This window comes from Rattus norvegicus, chromosome 1 (genome assembly GCF_036323735.1).
Source record: "Rattus norvegicus strain BN/NHsdMcwi chromosome 1, GRCr8, whole genome shotgun sequence".
In the NCBI taxonomy this organism is placed as follows: Eukaryota; Metazoa; Chordata; class Mammalia; order Rodentia; family Muridae; genus Rattus; species Rattus norvegicus.
The window spans coordinates 257,028,976-257,047,935 of record NC_086019.1 but is presented as its reverse complement, the minus strand read 5'-3'; the positions used below and the strand labels follow the sequence as shown (position 1 = coordinate 257,047,935).

General features: G+C 48.5%; 1 protein-coding gene across 1 annotated transcript in view; it reads right to left on the bottom strand.

The window, feature by feature from the left end:
- Sorcs3 (sortilin-related VPS10 domain containing receptor 3) overlaps window positions 1-7,494 on the bottom strand; it is a 634,818-nt gene extending 627,324 nt beyond the window's left edge. Inside the window, exon 1 of the mRNA NM_001106367.3 lies at window positions 6,647-7,494. Within this exon, the coding sequence (NP_001099837.2) occupies window positions 6,647-7,264 (618 nt within the window). The 5' untranslated portion in view covers window positions 7,265-7,494. The remainder of the gene's footprint in view (window positions 1-6,646) is intronic.
- Between the last annotated feature and the right edge of the window lie 11,466 nt (window positions 7,495-18,960).

The window sequence follows — 18,960 nt, the reverse complement described above, 5'->3', positions numbered from 1 at the left end:
AGTATACAAAAGGGACCTTGAGGCAAATGCTGTCGAGTCTCCATGTTTTACCTCTCTACCACATCCCTATGGAGCGCCAGGAGCCAGAACAATGCCACGCGGACCTCAAATGCTCATCGAATGGCTGAACAACCTGTACGAGTAGATACCTAATTTCTGAAACACATGAGAAGTCAGGACCACTGACTCCTTATTTCTATCCTCTGTCAAGTGGAGTAAGGATCTCACTGAATCTTGTCCAAAAACGTTATACCTCAGTGGCCAGGGATATGTCTTCAGTAATGTTCGCCATACAGCACCACCTTTGAAGGTACCAGTCAGTGATCTCTCTCCCCTAAAATGTTGCAGGCTGTTGTCAATTCTGTTCATTTCCCTGCAGAACCTGATGGTAAGCCCCTATTGCTGAAGATAAAATATGCTTATCAACAAGGGAAATTTAAGCTGGCACTGGCCTGGAAGCCTCATCCCTACTGGCTAGCTTTCGTGGTGCTGTACACAGTTACAAGAGAAAAAAACAATCCTCAATTTGACTCAGCTATGAACTCTGAGAGCCGATACAAGGACCAACCTAGCAAGAAGTGCCCACTCGTGCAGTAGTGGCACAAATGTCATGGGAGTAACCAGTCATTTTCTGATTGGATTTTAGCACCACTGCACAAGAGGGAACTCATAAATGACCTCATTGTCAGAGCCAAGAAGCTGTGACTAGATAGCTCCTGGGTCCTATTACTGTTCTGTTGAAATGACATTGCACAAAACCTGAGTTCAATACCTAGCATACACATAAAAAGCTAGGTATGGCCACACCCAGTAATAACCCCAGCCCTGGGGAGGCAGAGGCAGAAAAATGACAGGAGGTAGCTGGCTAGCCAGTTGGGCCAATCAATGAGCTTCTGGTCTCAGTTAAAGATCATTATCTCAAAACCTAGGGTAGAGAATGACTCAGGAAGACACTCAACATTGCCCCCGACCACCCTACGTGTACTCACATGTACAGGCACCTACATGTATGTACACACACACAAAAAGAGAGAGACTCACAGAACATGAGCACACATCCAAAGAAATCCCCACGTGAAATAACAAACTGAACACTTACATCCAGTGTTATTGAGAGATGGTGTCAACCTATTTGTCATCTGAGGGTAAAAATGATTTCCCCTTTCCCCACAGTTTGGACACCATCTAGCTCTCCAGAGCTAAATGTTACTGAGTCACGTGGCAAACATAGGAACAACCCATAGTTGGTATAGAGCGTTGATTTAACTGAATATTGCATCCCTCACCCTCCAAATATGGAAACACATAAGACTATGCTAGCAAATGATCACGTGTGGTCCAACGTAAATTCTGTAAGTCATTAGGAAAAGGGAAGAAAATGCTTCCTGGGAAGTTTGCATAGAGGTCTGTGTTTATGTCTTGGACTGGGTCATGAATAGGTGGGCTGTAACAGGGGCCAGGTCTCAGGTGGAGGATGATTTGGAGCAGAGTCAATCAGAAGCCTGGGACAGGGGACAATCCCTGCAGAAGAGTTGACCATGGGACAGTCAAGCCTTGGGTTGCAGACATAGATCCAGGACACTCAAAACACACAAGGGAGAGGTCTATAATACCAGGACACAGGGCTTTGGATGTAAATTTAAGAAGCCAGAGGTCTTCACACGAGAATGAAGACATGCAGAGTGAAGCCATCCCCGCTTACAATGTCTGTCAAGTCACATCTGTGACAATGATTTCAAATCTGTCCCTAGATTATGCTCCATGAAGATGGGGAGGGCCATTCACTAATCCACTGATCCAACCATCACTAAGTACCTAAGGTAGGCAGAATGCCCTTGCTGCATTACCTACCAAGAATAGGAGGTTCCATCCAGTCCCCTCTGCCAGCAAGCACGCGCGCGCACACACACACACACACACACACACACACACACACACACACACACGAATAATCTTGGTTAGCTAAACTCCCCTCATTCTTCAGAGCCAGCCCAGCTCATTTTGCATCTTCAACCTCTTCTTCTAAAGGGTCTCTTGTTTCCCAAATCTGCTAATGAATTGTGCTTTACATTTTTCCCTTGCAATGGAGGAGTCAGAGAAAGGACTGAAGGAGCTGAAGGGGTTTGCAACCCCATGGGAAAAACAACAACATCAACCAGCCAGACCCCCCAGAGCTCCTAGGGACTAAACCACCATCCCAAGAGAACACAGGGATGGACCTATGGCTTCATCCACATATGTAGCAAAGGATGGCCTTGGCCTTGTCAGGTATCAATGGGAGGAGAGGCCCTTGGTCCTGTCAAGGCTTGGGGAGGTGGGAGGAAGTGGGTGGGTGGGTGGGTAAGGGAGCACCCTCATAGAAAGAGGGGGAGGGGAAAACCTTGAAAAGGAATAACATTTAAATGTAAATAAAAAATCCAAGAAAAAAAAAAGAAAAAAAAAAGTCTCTCACCACCCAAATGGCCAAGGGAAGGTAAAAAGCAGGAAATCTTCAGGAGGATAAGTACATGACTTGCCCATCTGCACCTAGCCCTGAATGAACTGCCGGCCTCCAGGGATGAGCCTTGTGTCTGTGTGTTTGGCTCTATCGTACTTCTCCACGTGCTTTTCAGATGACTCTGGTCCATAGATCTCGGCACCCAGATAAATAAAATAAAAGTGCTTCCTGAGCCTTCTTACCACTGGATCCACCAACCCCCTACTCTTAAACCCAACACCTCTGGAGAAGGCACCACTCAACCTCCATCCCTGCCAATCAAGATGCAAGTTCCAAACATTGTATTTCAGCCAACATTAATTAGGGCCTTCCCGATGAAGGCATTTGCTTTTCTGCTCACCTTGGGAACCACCACAGGATCTGAGAAGCAAATCAGAGCCAATAACCTAGCCACCAGAGGACAAACAGCCTTGGCACACCCCTCCTCCCCTCATCCCCACTCCTGGCGGACAGTGACCAGGAGCAATTAGTGCTGTTGTGTCCCAAAGTGTTTCCTCGCTATGTCTCAACTGAGACGCCTTGCCTTGTAATATTAATTAAAAACAGATTTTTTTTGGCAAACCCCTGAAGAACTGTTTCTGCGGCAGGCTTCTTTATTAAGCCTCAGAGAAGGCGAAATGCATTAAGATATTGTGACCCTGGGACGGTGAAGCCTAAAGCAATCCAGCCAAAAGCAGCTTGAAAAATCTGTTTGCGAGCCACCGTTAAGATGCTCTCGTGAGTGAAACACAATGAATCTGTCCAAATCCGTCACTATTTTTGCACGTTAGGAGTAAATATTTTAGATGAAAGGTCAGTTGCATTTCCTAAGGGTAGAGAATTCCCACCCCCCACCCCATGGTATGTCTTCTAAGCAGCTCCAGGTCTGGCAGGGACCTACAGTGACCCAGCATCTCCTTTCTGCTAAGGCTTCAGGTTGGGCATTAATTGAAAACTAGCTGCCAAGTCATCCCGAGCAGGCACACTACAGAGGCAGCAGCAGGCTGCAGAGGCTCTGTGTGTGAGCTGCTAAGGAGAAATGGTGCCCGACCTAAAAGGATATGGAATAGGGGGTTAATCCCAGAAAGCAGAGGTGGGAGTGAGCTGGCTGTGCCTTCACAACTTCACACTCGGCAGGGCCATTTGCCAACTCACTGAGTAAGCAAGGAAGCCTCTCCCTCCATGTGAAGGAACGGGAGGAGAATAATGTGTTTTCCTGTCTCTCTGTCAGCCATGGGGACTGGGTTCCCCTGGGTGTTTGTGAAACACTCTGTAACCCATTAGTCAGCAGGGGACAAGCAACCAGAACCAGAGCTAATCCCCTCCAGGGCAGAGGCTCCAAGCCCATGGCTCCTCACCTTCCCCTAGCCAAGTCAGTGTGCTCAGAGTCAGGCCCCACAACTTGATGTTCCTCTCCTCCTTTCTGCCTTGTCTGCTAGCACCACATTCACCCCACCCCGCCACCCCCACCAAGCAAACCCACCCTAGTTCTTATACCAAAGTAAGCTTTTGTCCCAGCAATCAGAACAGGGCCAAAGGTCCTGGGTATTTGAACCAGCTACGAACCCACTCCTGGGAACTCTTGGCTGTGCTCTTGGCCAGCTTCACTGCTCCAGCAAGAACACAGTGGCCCTGTCCGTATGTACAAAGATCTTTTCTTGGCCCTAAGTTCCTGAGGTACACATTGAACCAGGAGGGTGGGGCTGAGGATGCCCAGCTTACAGATTTCTGACTGTAAAGTCTACCTGAGTAGAGTTCAGTGTTCAGTAACTAACACCCACCACCACCCAGGAAACCTGTATCAAGAGCTGTAGTTCACTCCAGGTGCCTGGGACAAAAAAGCAGAAAAATCCAAACTGCTAATACTGGTCAGAAGCCTGTTTAACACTTCGGAAGCCATAAGAAAAGGTGAAATTATCTTTCCAGGCCATAAGACCCCGCTAAGGCCCCATAGTCTCTGCCCCGTGACATCTCCCTCCATAGAAACAGTAGCGAAAAAGACCTCCTCACCTTCTCTTCTTTTTGGCAAAGGAGGGAGAAAAAACACACACACATACACACTGTTGAAGCTGCTGCCAGCTACTCTCTCAAAGAGTTCTTCCTCTTTATAGAGCATCTAAGGCTATGAACAAGCTCAAATCTCCATGCCCAACTGGTCTGCTATCCAGGTCCCTTGTCTCTCTATTGATTGAAGAGGCACAAGCCAGACCCTCCCTCACACCCTTTGGCGCAGCTCAACCACCCTGAAGTTGGACAGAGAAGGCCATGCAGATTCACCTCTCTGTAGAAAGTACTTTCTCTCTAAAGTCCCATCTCCGGGGTCTCCCGGCTGAGGGAATTGGTAATAAAGCCACAGGTATGTAAGGATATCCCCCCTCCTCAAGGAGGAGAAAACCAAGAACACTCCCCACTACTCCTAAATTATCAAACTTAAACAAGGTCCTAATTCACAAGCTCTGCTTCCAGAGAATGACTCCTCCTCCCTCTTCCTTTCTCTCCTCCTCTCTCTCTCTCTCTCTCTCTCTCTCTCTTCTTCCCTCCCTCCCTCCCTCCCCTCTCCCCCTCTGCACACATAAACACCTCCTGGAGACTGGAGAGTAAGTCAGTCACCCAGTCCTGGAAAGGGGCACCATTGTCCAGCCTAGGACCTGTGCTCAAAGCCATCCAATCCAAGACTTGGGGGCGGTAGAGCTATCTTGATGGAGATATGCAGATGAAGCCATTAGTCACCAAGCCACCCTGTGCGTTTCCACTCTTCTCCTCAGAACCCAGCATCTGGTACCCAGGCTTGGCTGCCCCAGCTCCAACCTCACTGGGTCTCACTGACCACCATCGTTAAATCTGTACCTGGTTACTGCTGTGTGCTCTGCAGCCCCCTGGCTCCCCTATTACTCAACGCTCAGCCCTGTGACCCCCACGCTCTGGTAAAAGAAGGCAAACATTTCCCCAGGAAGTCTTTTCAAAGTCCTGTCATGAAGAGATGTACAAAAAAGGCAGCACTTTCCGTTAAATGAGCTCTCCAAGCTGCTTGTGAATCCCTAGTCCTCTTAACTGCCTGCTCTGCCCTAAGTCTGGTTCTCAAGTGAACTGGAAAGTCACCAGAAGAAAAATAAATAAATAAAAATATTTGGCAAGGCCAGGTGAAATAGCATGGCGATCACAGGAGGAAAGAGGTTTGGGGGAGCCGGCTCTTGCTGGGGGTGGAGTGAGTCTAAGCAGGCTCTGCCTGCCCGCGGCTGCCAACGTTGGACCCTATTCAGCTGGACCCCATTCCTGAGCCCTGAAGCCTCCTGAGCTGGCTTAAGGAAGGTGCCACCTCTTGATGCAACAACGTCTTGGAGGCCCAGATGGCAAGGAAAATGGAGAAGAGATGTGCTCAGAAAGAGCATGGTCTCAACTTTGATCCCAGACTCCCTGAGCCCTTTGTGAAGCAGGACACAGAGACGAAAGTGAGTTTTCTGCTCTCCCACTCGTGCGTGCAGCGCTAGCACGAGGATAAGCAGTAGGAAAAGGGTGTGGAAATTCGCTTCACGCTTTAAACTTTTTTCCTGCCTGCTCCCACCGGGAAAGCCTTACAGCGTGGATGTTGCAGCCCAGCTCCCAGCCTGGCTAGAACGTCATGTGCCTAGCAGCGACCCCAAAATGAACAAGTGTCCTGGTGTCCCTGTGGCTTCAATCTCCCTATCTCCCTGGTTCCTTTCACGTGACCCCAGGGCAAAAAGGGAGCTCCTCCAGTCTCTGGAATTTGTCCAGAGATTTCTCCACCCCAGCCCATGTTTACACTCACGAATTCAGGCATCCTCGCCCCAGAAAAGAAAAAAGTCACTCTCAGACCTGAATGTGGGAGAGAGCAACCACAGATCCCTCGCCCAAACAGCTTTAAGACACACTTTCCTCTTAGCCCTCCAGACAGCCTCCAGTACTGGGGTCTTCAGTAAACATTCACTCGCCATCTTACAACAAAACTCTAACCTGTTGGGGGCGTCAAGTGGGCAGGACAAACCCCTCTCTAAAAGTCCTGGCATTCTGATTCTCATTCTGGACCCTAAGAAACTATCCGCCCCTCGCCCCTCGCCCCTCGCCCCTCGCCCCTCGCCCCTCGCCCCCGCCCCCGCCCCCATTACCCACCGCTGTCAGGAGACTAGCGATCCGTGCCAGATGGATACTCACACTGCTGTTATGTCCGAACCAGTGCACCATGGCTTGGTTGTGAGCTGAGTCCCCTGTCAGTGCAAAAGACGTGCTGGGCAATCGGAGCTCCTCAGTCGCCGATCCTCCGGTCAGCGTCGCCTTCACCTCCTCCCGGGAACCCTTGGTCTGAGGACGGTTTCCTTTGGCACCATCTGCGGGAGCAGTAGCCCAAGCGTCCCCGCGCTCCAGAGTGCTGGGCGGCTGAGCCCGGCGAGTCCTCCTAGCGCTGCCCGCCTGGCTAGGAGCTGGGATGCCCCGGACCCACCTCGCGCCTTCAGGCGACGTTCCCGCAGCTTCTGTCGGAATCTCCCCGCGGCTCGCCTGGGACAGTAGCTCGAGCCTGGACCGGCGCCTCGGTGCAGCCGCTCTCCGTGCAGATGCCAGCTCCTCAGGCCACCGGTTCTCCGCTGCCCGAGGCAAGAGAGGAGGCAACGCTGGTGGTCGCGAAGCCGGGGACACCAAGCGCCCGGGACCTCCGGTTGCGCCCCAAGTGATCTCGGCGCCAGCCAGGACCCACGTTGACAAGAGCAGCAGCCCGGTCCGGGCGAGGGGCGCCCCGGGCCAGCCTGCCGGGCGCTCAGTGCCTGCCGACTCCATCCCGCTGCGGCTACCGCGGCTCGGGCTGCCGAGTGTGTGGCGCCCGCCGAGGTGCGGGTCCGGCGGAGGGGGGGGCTGGAGGGATGCGCGCGCCGGCAAGCGAGCTAGCGAGTGTGTCAGGGGAGTGAGGAGGGGGCGGCCGGGAAGGAGGTGGCTCCGGCTGGAGCGCGTCGCCTGTCCCCTGTACTCTTCCCTCTCTGGATCGCTTGCTCCCAGGTCCAGAGGGTGATTCCAAAACCCAAAGGCAATTACTAAATGCTCCCTCGGTGCTCTGGAGGGTTTGATGCTGTTGCTAAAATGCTCCCCGCCCAAATCTTTCCCACCGACCTCTTTTAGAAATTTTGTGGAAAAGAGTGCTCAGAGGAAATAAGGAAATCCTCTTTTAAAACGGGCAATGCTAGCCGGATCCTGGAGGAGGGCTCACAGCAGACCCTAATCCGGAGTCTCTCGGAAATCAACCTCCAACCAGCTTCGGGAGCGGAGTTGGGAAGCAGCTCCTGGCTGCGTTTGGGGATTCACTCTTCGGGTCTGTTCTTGGGAGCCGGAGCCGGCGTGCGGGAAGTATAGGATCTCCGGGAGGAGAAGGAGGAGTAAATTGTTTCCACTGCCAACAGTTCTTGATCTGGAGACCAGGGCCAGCCGGGAGCTTCCGCGCTGAAGGCAAGCGCGGGATGGACCCACGACTGTGCTCTAGGCTCCCCGCCCCCGGAGGCCTGCGCCCCCTCCCGGTGCGGGGGCGCGGGGAGTGCGTGCGTGCGCGTGCGTGCGCGCAGGCGAGAGGGGGAGAGAGGGAGACCAGAGTGTTCCGGGGCTGGCGGGAGGGCGCCTCGGGGTGGGGGGGTACCTGGTTGAGCTGGTTTGTGTGCGGGGGGGGGAGGGGTTGCTGGGTGTGCGGGGGCGCGCGGCTCCGTGCGTGCGCGTTTACAGCGTTTACACCAGCTTGTGTGAGTGAGAGCGTCGGGGCGGGGCGGGACGGGGCGGAGTGCGAGGTTCCCTCCGGCCGTGGGTGCTCGAGGATCACGCATAGGCTGTTTGCACATCCATAAGCCTGTGAGTGGTCAGAGGCAATGTGGAGAACAAGGCCGGCACCCCTCTTCCTGAGGCACCCACCGTCCCCCAGCACCTGTGGAGGTCATCAGATTAAGCCGCCTGGAGGTCTGGATAGCGAGTCTGCAAGCCGCAGGATAAGGGCTGACTTCTGGGGACCCTGGACTAGAAGTGGGAGGACAGTACTAGAAATTCTGCTTCCACCAGGAAGATCCGGGTCCTGTGTTGTCCTGCTAGGGACTGCTAGGTCTTGTCCTCTGACCCCCAGACGCGGTTCTGAGCAGAGCCGATTGTTTTGAAGTGCCCGCCACTATTTGGAAAGTCCCCTGCCCAATGCAGCGTGGGTTTATCAGGTCCCCTGGCTCCCGTGGCAGGAGGGTATGCGCGTCTGATGCGACTGGGACTCTTCCAGACCAGACCGCAGGAAGACAGAGAGTTTGGTGAGCAGGAGAGAGGGGACCTAAGCTTGAGGACCCGCCGAAGATGCGGTTTACATCCTTTAGGACACGCTTCCAGGAAACGCCCAGAAAAGAACCAGGGTGGTAGGTCAAGGCTGAGCGAGGAACACAGCCTCCAAGTTGTTCCTTCCTCTTAGGAATTAGAAGAGATTCTTTGTAGAAGGTAAAAGCTGGCAATGGAAGAGGAATTGTAGTTGGAGGTGTGAGCGAGAAAGAGAGGCAGAGAGAGGATAGTAGGAAAGAAGAGGAAGAACTCTGGGAACGCCCTGGGAAAGATCAGATGGTGTGCTGCAGATGCGAAGGGCCTGTGAGGGAGGGATTCTCTGGAGCCCTCATCTTTGGAACTTGCTTTCCCACCAAAGCTAAAATGAAAATTGGGATGGTTAGGCTGAACAAAGAAGACAGCGACAATTTCCACCTAGAATGAAATGGACCTAGCATTCGTGGATTTTTCCCAGCCCCGGGGCAGCAAGTTGATGCAGGAAAAGTTGCAAAGCTACGGATCCAGGTGGGCGCCTGAGTCAGTGCTGGGAGAGAATGCGCTATCCGCTGGTGCCCAGCGCCCCTACCGGAGAAGGCGGGTAGCTGCAACCGCAACGTAGTGAAGTTTCCCCTCTCTGGTCCCTTTTCTAGGCAGAGGTGCTGTGATTTAAGAGGTCTGGTCCTCAGTTCACTCTGGATACAAGGCCTCCCAAGTCTCCCCACAAGGAAGGTGCTGACCAGTTTCCACGCCGCTGCCTCTAACCACCCCATCCCACCTCACCCTTCCCACACACAAACATACACAAGGAAAGCAATCTCCAAACTCAAAGAGAGATTGCCTTTCTCATCAGGAACATCTACCCCTGTGATTCCCAAGAGAGATCTTCCAGGAAGAACTCTGGGAACGCCCTCAGCAGCTAAAATGTTGAGGACAAAGGTGTATAGAAGCTTCTCGTGGGGATGACAGTTTCTACTGTGACAAAGCCTCTCCCAATAAAGTTTTTCCTCCTGTTTGCAAACATGTTAGGACAACCCACCCAGCCACCCCTTAACTGCTACCTTCAATCACATTCGATTAGCTTCTCCTGTCACGGACAAGTAAGTACGTTACAAAGAATATAGGTTTGTTTTGGCATACTGTTCTAGGAACGGTGGCGATCAAGACTGGGCAACCGCGTATGCTGAGGTGTCCATGCCTGTCACAGCACGAAGAATGCCATCTCGGGTAGGAGTGCACTTGAGTCACACAGAAGAGAGGTTACCAGCATCACAGCAACCCATGATCTCAAGTTTTAATCTAGTTCTTGCAAGATCTAGAGCTCTCTCAAGCTGTATTATCACACAGCTGATAACCCCACTGCCCCAGCGTTATTCTAGGGCTAAGTCTTTCTATGAGTTTTGGCAGGAAGAACCGCATTCAAACTGGAGATTATGCAAGCCTGTGCTAAAAGCACATGCATCAGGACCCACCAGCACCCTGAAACATCTCAGTAATGTAAGTACATGCCATGCAACCTTAACACTTACACCTGACAGTTAACATTTGTCAGGTCCAACTAAATAGGCTTCGCCTGATCTCTCTCATTCATTCCCAGAATCGAACACTGTGGTGATTCTGCCCCACTGCCTCACTTGTCTGAAAGTTGAGGTAGTTTCCTATCATTTCCTGATCTTCAAGTCTTCCCTTCTCGAAACCAGCCAGAACACCAGAACAATGCAGCAACAAGATTTGAGCCTCATGAGTAATTGTAGTGAAATTAAATTTATATTTCACTGTGTCAAATTTGTCAAACGTCTATATTTCCACTTATGATCAACCTCAAAATTGTTAAAATATTTTTACACGTTTTGTACTGTCTTCACAATCAAATGCATATTTTACTCTCATAGCAGGTCTGAATTTAGGCTACCTACATTTTGAATGTTTAATTATCATATGTAAAACTAGTGGCTACTGTCTTTAAACATCATAGTGTCCGAGACAGCTTGTTAATGCATGAGGAAGTTGATGTTACGAATCGACCCCAAAATTCTTCAGTGATCAGTCACAATCCATTTCTTAGAATGGAATACAAAGTGTGTGCCGTTCCGCCTTCATGACCCTCCTTACTGTGCCCCTTAAGTCTAGAATATACCTTCTGCTACAGTTTTACTGTAGTCTTTTGTACGTCTGCCCCCAGCCCCATAGTATCCAACACCATATCCATTATTGTGATAATCGTGTCAGCAGAGTCACCAAATTCTTTGTTTTCATGCCTTATCCATTTGGAATTCAAAGAAACGGATTGTGGTCCAAGCGATCCTGACTCTTTTGCTGGCATGATGCCTGGTTTAGCTGAAAAGAACAGGTTTACAAGCTAAGATGAGCCTGCACTTTCAGGGGAAAGCAAAGGAGGTCACGCTGAGAAAGTATTTTGTCACCAGGCCTTCTGTTCCTATTGTAGAAAGCTAGAGAAAGCAAATTATACCTCAAGTTATCCGTGAGATTAGGTTGAAAGTCTCTCCAAACAGTCTCCGGTATTTATGTTGTTGTGGTGTTTTACTAACCATAGCAGTACACTCACGGGTTGGGAAAGTACTCTGCTCCTCTCTCAACACGCACTGCAGGTACATATAAAACATTTCATTTATGTTCCCATCGTTAATCAAATAGTCAGCGCCCCTTTTATGAAGACAGTGATGGTTTCAAAGAGCAATGTCCCCCGTGGGCTTGGGTATTTAGTTACTTGGTCTCCAGGTGGTGGTACTGTTTGGGGATGTTTAGAATGTCTAGCCCTCCTGTAATAGAATAGTACTGGAGACAGATGTGAGGGTTCCTGGCCTTGACCTACTTCCAGATCACCCCCTACTTTCCACTTGCAGTTGAAGATATGATCTCTCTGCTTCCTGCTTCTGCCACCATGCCTGGAGTTGACTACTCCGCTGCCTGGCCACGATGAACGCCCATCCTTTGAATAAACTCTCCCTTCCATAATTTTTTAGACAGAGCATTTTTATCACAACAACAGAAAAGTAACCAAGATGAAGATGTCATGGCAAATTCTCATCTTAAGACTTAGGGCCAGGAATGTGGTCCTCTCCCCTACATGCCATCCTTTCTGGAGCAACTTTCCCGAACTGGCTTGACTTCTCACTCCGTCATCTTCTTGACCTGACAAATGGTGCCAAGGTCTCCTACTCTAATGGACTTCTGGGCAGAATCTGTGTTCCCTTTCGCTAAATGCTGCTTGGTTCTATTGTTTAATAATCTCTGAACTTTATATCTGTTTTTTTTTTTTTTGGTAAGTTGTTTCATGACCTTTGTACAATTAGGAAAAGTTAATTAAGTAACATCAGAGTAACCATCAACATTGTGACTCTGAACCTCCCTGGAGGAAACAGCTCATAAGCAAAGTCAGAACTGCAGACAGATGCAGCCAGACAACCACTACTCAAGTCAGGACTTCCTGACACTGTGTGCTTACGAAGACATTAAGTATCTGTTTTTGCTCAATATTGTATCCTCAACGGTAGTCCAGTCTCCATACTGCGCTGGCCTGGTGCCTGGCTCAGACTGACCCGCAATAAATGTGCAGCACATGACAGAACAGATTACTGTGCATAATAACGCTTCTGCCACAGCCGCTAACCAATGGTTCTTTTGACCATGCAAATACTTTCTTATGCTTTTCTTAAAATGCAAACGTTTGCAGATTTGATAGATACGAGTTGTCCTCTATGGAGTCAGATGCTATCATACACAACGGGACAAAATGCTGCTTTAAACAGAAAAAAAAAAGTTACTTTCAGTGAATAGATAGTGTCAACTCCTAGACCAAGTTGAAGGGTTAGACAAATCAGATTCAGGGTTCTGTAGGCAAAATGAAACCTGACATCATGCCACAGAAGTGAGCCCAAAAGGATCCCATTTTAAACATCGTCAAACCTACGATGCCACAACTTTGACAGACACACATAGACACTGAGTGTCACAGCCACCGTAACTACCTGTTGCCCCCAGAATCTGACTGCCACCCTTGTCACCAGTTCAATCTCTAGTTGCTTCTTAGTTGTTACGGGTCAAGCCTGGATGACCAGTCTTAGACATGTAGTAAAGGCTATGATTTAGAACCCATAAATGTAGCTAAATGGTACCACTTGGTATGTATAAAGCCTCGGTTTGATCTACAATGCAGCATGTAGGGCTATACCTGTAACAGTCTTCTGGGAGAGGGAGGCAGGATTAAAAGTGCAAAGACATTCTTTACTATAAAGGAAGTCGGAGTTCAGCCTGGGCTAAAGACCCAGAAAACAAAAGAAGCCATAATCAACCTGAAATGAAAAATGTAGGATAATGTTCCAGTATACAACAGAGAGCTCCTATGCAGCCACCAAAATAAATATCCATTTATACCTACTAACCCCCTCCCAAAAAACAATATTTCTTGGAGAAATAAAAGGACTCAATTCACTTCATTGTAAACCTCCTCTAGTAGAAAAAACTGAAAGAAAATTCTCATTTGATGGGATTTCAAACCATGCCTGTGTGGAGCTGGGTATCTAGCCAACAAAATCCTGTTTCGCAGCAGAAGCCACCGACATTGGCTTGCGTGGTGATACGAGGTAACGTTACAAATTCTGGCTATTGTATAGTGCTAGACCAACACAGCCTGCAGCATTCTAGCATATCTGTGTTTCAGTCCTGACCCTACCAATCACCAGCTCAGTTGCTCTAAACCAATTGATTAGCTTCCTGCTTCCAACCCTCATCTGCACACTTGAGTGACAGAGTGACAGTGAAGATCAAGTAAGGTGATGTCTGCAAACCATTTGGGAGCAGATGAAGTGTGAGGTGAGCTTGACTGTGGAGATGATTAGTCTTGTCTGGCCCCTTGAATGGCTTGAAAACACCTAGGAGACTGAGAGCACCCACTGGTGTGCTTATGATTGTGTATCAGAAACAAGGTGTTCCGAGAGCTCCTTAAGGCTCTGGCCTCGTCCATGGACTAACTCCTTGATGGAGTCGTTGATTTCATTGGGGGAGGTGATGATAAGGATGTGGTGCTTTGGGGAAAGCGAGTCACTGGAATGCTTGTCCTTTGGAGAGTAACCTTCCACACTGTCGAGTTGCCCATGCTTTGTTCCTGTCTGCCCAGAAGTGACTAACAGTTTCCTGCGCCACTTGCTTCCCCTCCACAATGTTCTGCCCAAGTGCTGAGAAGTCATGGACTGAGCCTCTGAAACATGAGCCAAAATAAATCTTTGCTCCTTTAGGATGGCTGTGTCATGTGTCTGGGCCATCGCTATGTAGCAGTGAGTAACAGCCGTGCTTCTTTTCTTCTTCATACCTGTTCTAAGTAGAGTAAGATCAGGTCACTCCCACCTCCAGGATGAGGACGTTGGAATCAGAGATTGGGCTGCGGATTCTAAGGGACTAAACTTTAGATTTAGATACTTATTTGTCTGACATTGGAGCTAAGCTCTTCTGCGTGGTCTGTCCTGTATTCCTGAACACATAACACGCCACGCCAAGGCTGTTTGTACTGTACTGCCCCGGTGTACACACTAAGAAGACTGACACCTGTAATTGGTCCCCGGTGGGGGACATGGTTCTCGCACCTTGTCCTACAATCTGAGAAGAGATTGTTGATTTAGTGGTGATGCTCTTGTCCTTACATAACACCCTCTTAGTAAGGAAGAGAAAATCAGTCTATGGATCCCAGCCTGTGTTCAGATAGCAAGTTCCGGCTGAAGATGTCAAGCCAAAAATGGAAAGTTCATCTCCAGGAAAGAACACACTCATTAAACCGAAAGTCATTAAGCAACTCTGTCAACATTTTCCCTCTAGTCGTGGCTCTAAAGGAAAGGGATGGGATCAATCTAATGAGCTGGATGCAGACAGAAAAGACGTCTGGCCGGAAAGTAGGGTTTCTGTTTTCCTCCTCCTGATGACTCAGTGCAGAGCAGCATCTCCTTGAGCAAGCGTTGTCTTTTCACAGCTTGGGCTATGGAAGCATCCAACTGGGGTCCTTGAGATTGGTGAGAAGATGGGGCAGGGGGACAGGCGGAGGAGACTGAGGAAGAATAAGCTGAGAAGCACAAGGGCAGCCAAAGAATGCAAGATCCCACAAGGAAGGAGATCAGGGTTTTATAAAGAAGTTGGAAGTGTTACCTTGTGCCCTAAGACAGGAAGAAAATGAAGAAGGTTGAGAGGAAGAGCAGGACAGAAAGGGTCTGGGCTGGCTAGTTTGATGTCAGTTCGAAAGGAGGGAACCTCAGTTGAGAAAATGCCTCCATAAAATTCAGCTGTAGGGCATTTTCTTAATTAGTGATTGACGTGGAAGGCCCAACCCATTGTGGGTGGTGTCATCTTGGGCTGGTGGTCCTGGATTCTATAAGAAAGCAAGCTGAGCAAGCCATGATAAATAAGAAAGCCAGTAAGCAGCACTCCTCCATGGCCTCTGCACCAACTCCTGCCTCCAGGTTCCTGCCCTGTGTGAGTTCCTGCCCCGACTTCCTTCAATGAAGAACAGTGATGTGGGAATGTAAACCAGTTCAATCCTTTCCTTCCGAGCTTGCCTGCTCATGGTGTTTCATCAGAGCAATACAAACCCCAACCAAAAAAGGAAGAAATTAAAAGAAGAAAGAGAGGAAAGAAGGAAAGAGGAGGGGCGAAGGAAGGGGTAAGAAGATGAGCAGTAGAGGGGGAAGGAAGAGAAAGGAAAAGAAAGATGGGAAGAACAGGTAGCAGGAGAGATGGAAGGAAAGAAAACAGAAAAGAGGGAAGGAAAGACTCCCTACTCTGCACAGGGTGTTAGAGAAACACCAGAAGCAGCTCAAGCCCATCATGGCCCCTGTCAGGTGGAGAAAATGGAGCTCTCCTTGTGTCTATTTTCTCCCATACTCAGGGTCCTCTGCCCTTTGTACCATTCACAAAGTCAGGCTCACCCCTGGGCACTGATAAGGCTGGGTTACCTGTGAAACCGGTCAAGCATTGCAGAGAGAGCAAATCGGGATACTAAACGTAACCTGGAAACAAACATTCCACTCACAATTACAAGAGGAAGTAAGTGAGTGTGGGCTGTGGCCAAAGTCCAGGAGCCATGTCTGCCTCTAATCAGACAGGAATCCTGGGAGGTCACACAGCATCCATGCAAATCTCTGTAGTCAGCCTTCCTTAGCGTCCTATTGCTAATCTGACCTTTCTCACCCTCCTTCTGATAGGCGCACCTTTTCAACCAGCCTCCTGGACCCACTGGCCCAGGTCCAGCTGTACCTCCCTTCTTCATTAGGGCCACCCTGTGTCCCTGTAGAACCATTTCCCTGGTGTAAATGCCTAACAGAAAATCCCCTATAATTCTCAAAACTGTCCCAGGTTAAGTAACAAATTATGTGGCCCAGTCGTTTATTATATATTCTAAAACTATGCCTCTCTTCTTTGAATACAGTTGGGAATTTTTTTGGGTGATGGACATCAACCCAGGGACTTGTTCATATGAGGCAAACTACTTCATCAACTCTATAATCAGATTTATATAAGCTTAGGTAGACAGTTAATACTTCTACAGAAGATCCTAATTCTGTCCGTAAAGGGACTATGCTTTTATTTTATTAAACTTTTATTTTGAAGTCATTGTTGATTGGTGGGGGGGGGGGTTGGTAAGAAAAAACTTTCAAAGATGTCACTGTCACGAGCATCTCACACCGACCTGGCCTGGGTTCCCCAGCCCTTGTGATCTTCACTGAAAGAATTCAGAGGAGACACACAAGAGTGTGGTGTAGAAGATAGGGGGACTTTATTACAGAGTAAACAGGACACTCCCAAAAGCTGGGAGTGGACAGTAGTCAACACCATGGCACAGGGCACATCCTCGAGGAGCAGGAATGGACGATGGTGAGCGAAGCCATTGTGATGGCTCTCATTTTATACAGGTTTTATGTCATGTCTAAAGCCTCGGGAAGAGGCAATTTTCCTGAGGGGGATTTTCCTGTCAAGGTAATTTACAGGCGCGTTTGGCTTGGCTTTTACAGGAGTGGGACAATGCTATGCTCTTACTCTGTATCAGAAAGCCTCCCGCTGAATAGCAACCCTGTAGGCCCAAGGTTCCAAGAAACAGGTTTGGTTACCAACTAATGATGTTCCAGGAGGTCACAATATCATATCTCCTCTCTAGGGCAGGTCCCACTTTTCTGATCAATAATCACGTACTACAGTTGAGACCTTTGGTTTTTAAAGCTTATGATGGAGAAGTCCAGGCCTAATACCCACTAATTCTGCTATGATCTAAATAGCTTCTTCATGCCACTATATATGTTATCTAGATTCTTCCAATGATGCCCTTACGTAGAGCTGCAGTGCACTAAATCTTACAATCAGTAGGTAGCCCTGTACAGCCAAGCTGTGGAACACTCTTCCCATCTCTGTGTGACCTCCTCGCCTCACCTTTTCACAGGTATATCTGCTTCTCACCTGTCCCCACCTCCACCTTAATGGCCACCTGTAGCCAGAATCACTAGTGTTCCCTGTTTTGGAAATTTTTAAGGTTTCTACCTGCCTTGATCATTCAATTCCCGGAGAAAAGATACACAAAACCTTCCTATTACAATAAGCCTTAATCAGCACTAGAGCTGGGCAGATATTTAACCCCTATGCTATTAAAATCTATTTCCTATCGATAACCCCAAGTTATTACTTACTATGTTTCATCCGGGCTGCATTTTACTCCAATTGGCCAGCCCTCGGCGCCATGTTTTCTTCACTCCTAACCCATGGTGACTTTCTCTTCCTCCTCACCTTCTTCTTTCCCTTGTGGTTCTCCTCAAGGATTTAGAATTACAAACCCCCACCTATGTTTCTTCTGCCCAACCACTGGTTGTCAACATTTTTATTTACCAATCAGAAATAACTTGGAGGCAAATTCACACATGGGTCTCTGGGTCAACCATGTCTAGAAGAGACCATACTTAACATTACAATGCATAGCAATAGACTGACTCCCAGCAGTTCACTCCTGTAATTCTGCCATTACAATGGCCTCTGTAAATAGAACCTTACATTGATATAACTGATGTAACTGATCCCTCCAAGTTGTCGTGCGCATCTGTGGTCTGTTGTGATTTATTCCTAAATCATATTCTAGGCTTTTCCTCAGCCATAGTTTATTGACCCTGTTGAGGAAGCCTGTTGAGATGCTTTGCTGCATTGCGAGCAAAGCTGCCTTACACATGCACGTACAAGTTTTCTGCAAATAGAAAATTTTCATTTCTTTGGGAGAAATGCCCCCAAAGTGTCATGTCGTAAAGAAATTGCACTTTCTCGTTTTAACAAACACAGCAGATATGCCATTTGACATTCCCACCAGCAGTATGTGAGAAGCAGATTTTCTCAGTGGTCCTCAGCAGTTGGTCTTACTAAGTCTTACTTTCAGCTCCTCTGGTAGGTGAGCAGTGAACTGTCCTTGTGGCTGTAATCTGCATCCCAGGAGTAAGCTGCAGCTTTCTGTGTAAAAAGGTCTCCACCTTTGTTTCTTCTGCAAGGAAATACCTCCTCACTCACTTACGGGACAGCCACTTTGCATAGGATTGTCTCGTATTTTGTGGTCTTTCTCTGCTCACTTATTCCATGATTACTCTTATTGAAATCTTGGGATTTCCCATCTTGCACAAATAGAACACCTCAATTGCTTCCTTTCCAATCTGCTTGTCTTGACAGGAATGCTTGTAATGCAGGAATGGGTATGGCTGTCTCCAGTCTGTATAGCTGGGTTTTGTTTGTTTGTGTTTGTTTGTTTGTTTGTTTGTTTGTTTGTTTTGAAGAGAAAGTCTTACTTTGTAAAATAAGTTAACCTTACACTCATTGCCTTCCTGCCTGTCTCTTAGGGCTGGGATAATAAGTGGGGCTCACCATAGCTAGGATTTTCTTAACCTTTTGAAGTGAGTACAACTTCCAGATGTACACTGAACACAGGTACTGAGTGGACATGTTAGTCCCACTTCTGACTTCGGCAGAAAGCGTTCAGTATTTCACCACTGACCTCAATGTAATCTGAAGGCTTTATTGGAGTTCTCTACCAGATAGGGAAAAGAATCCACTATCTTCCAAGTTTTCTAAACTTTAATCATAAATAGGTGTACGCTTCTGTCAGACCGTGTCTCTGCACCCATCGATGCAGCCTGTTGATTTTTCTTCTTTAACCTATTAGCATGGATGGATTTTCTTCTGTTCAGCCA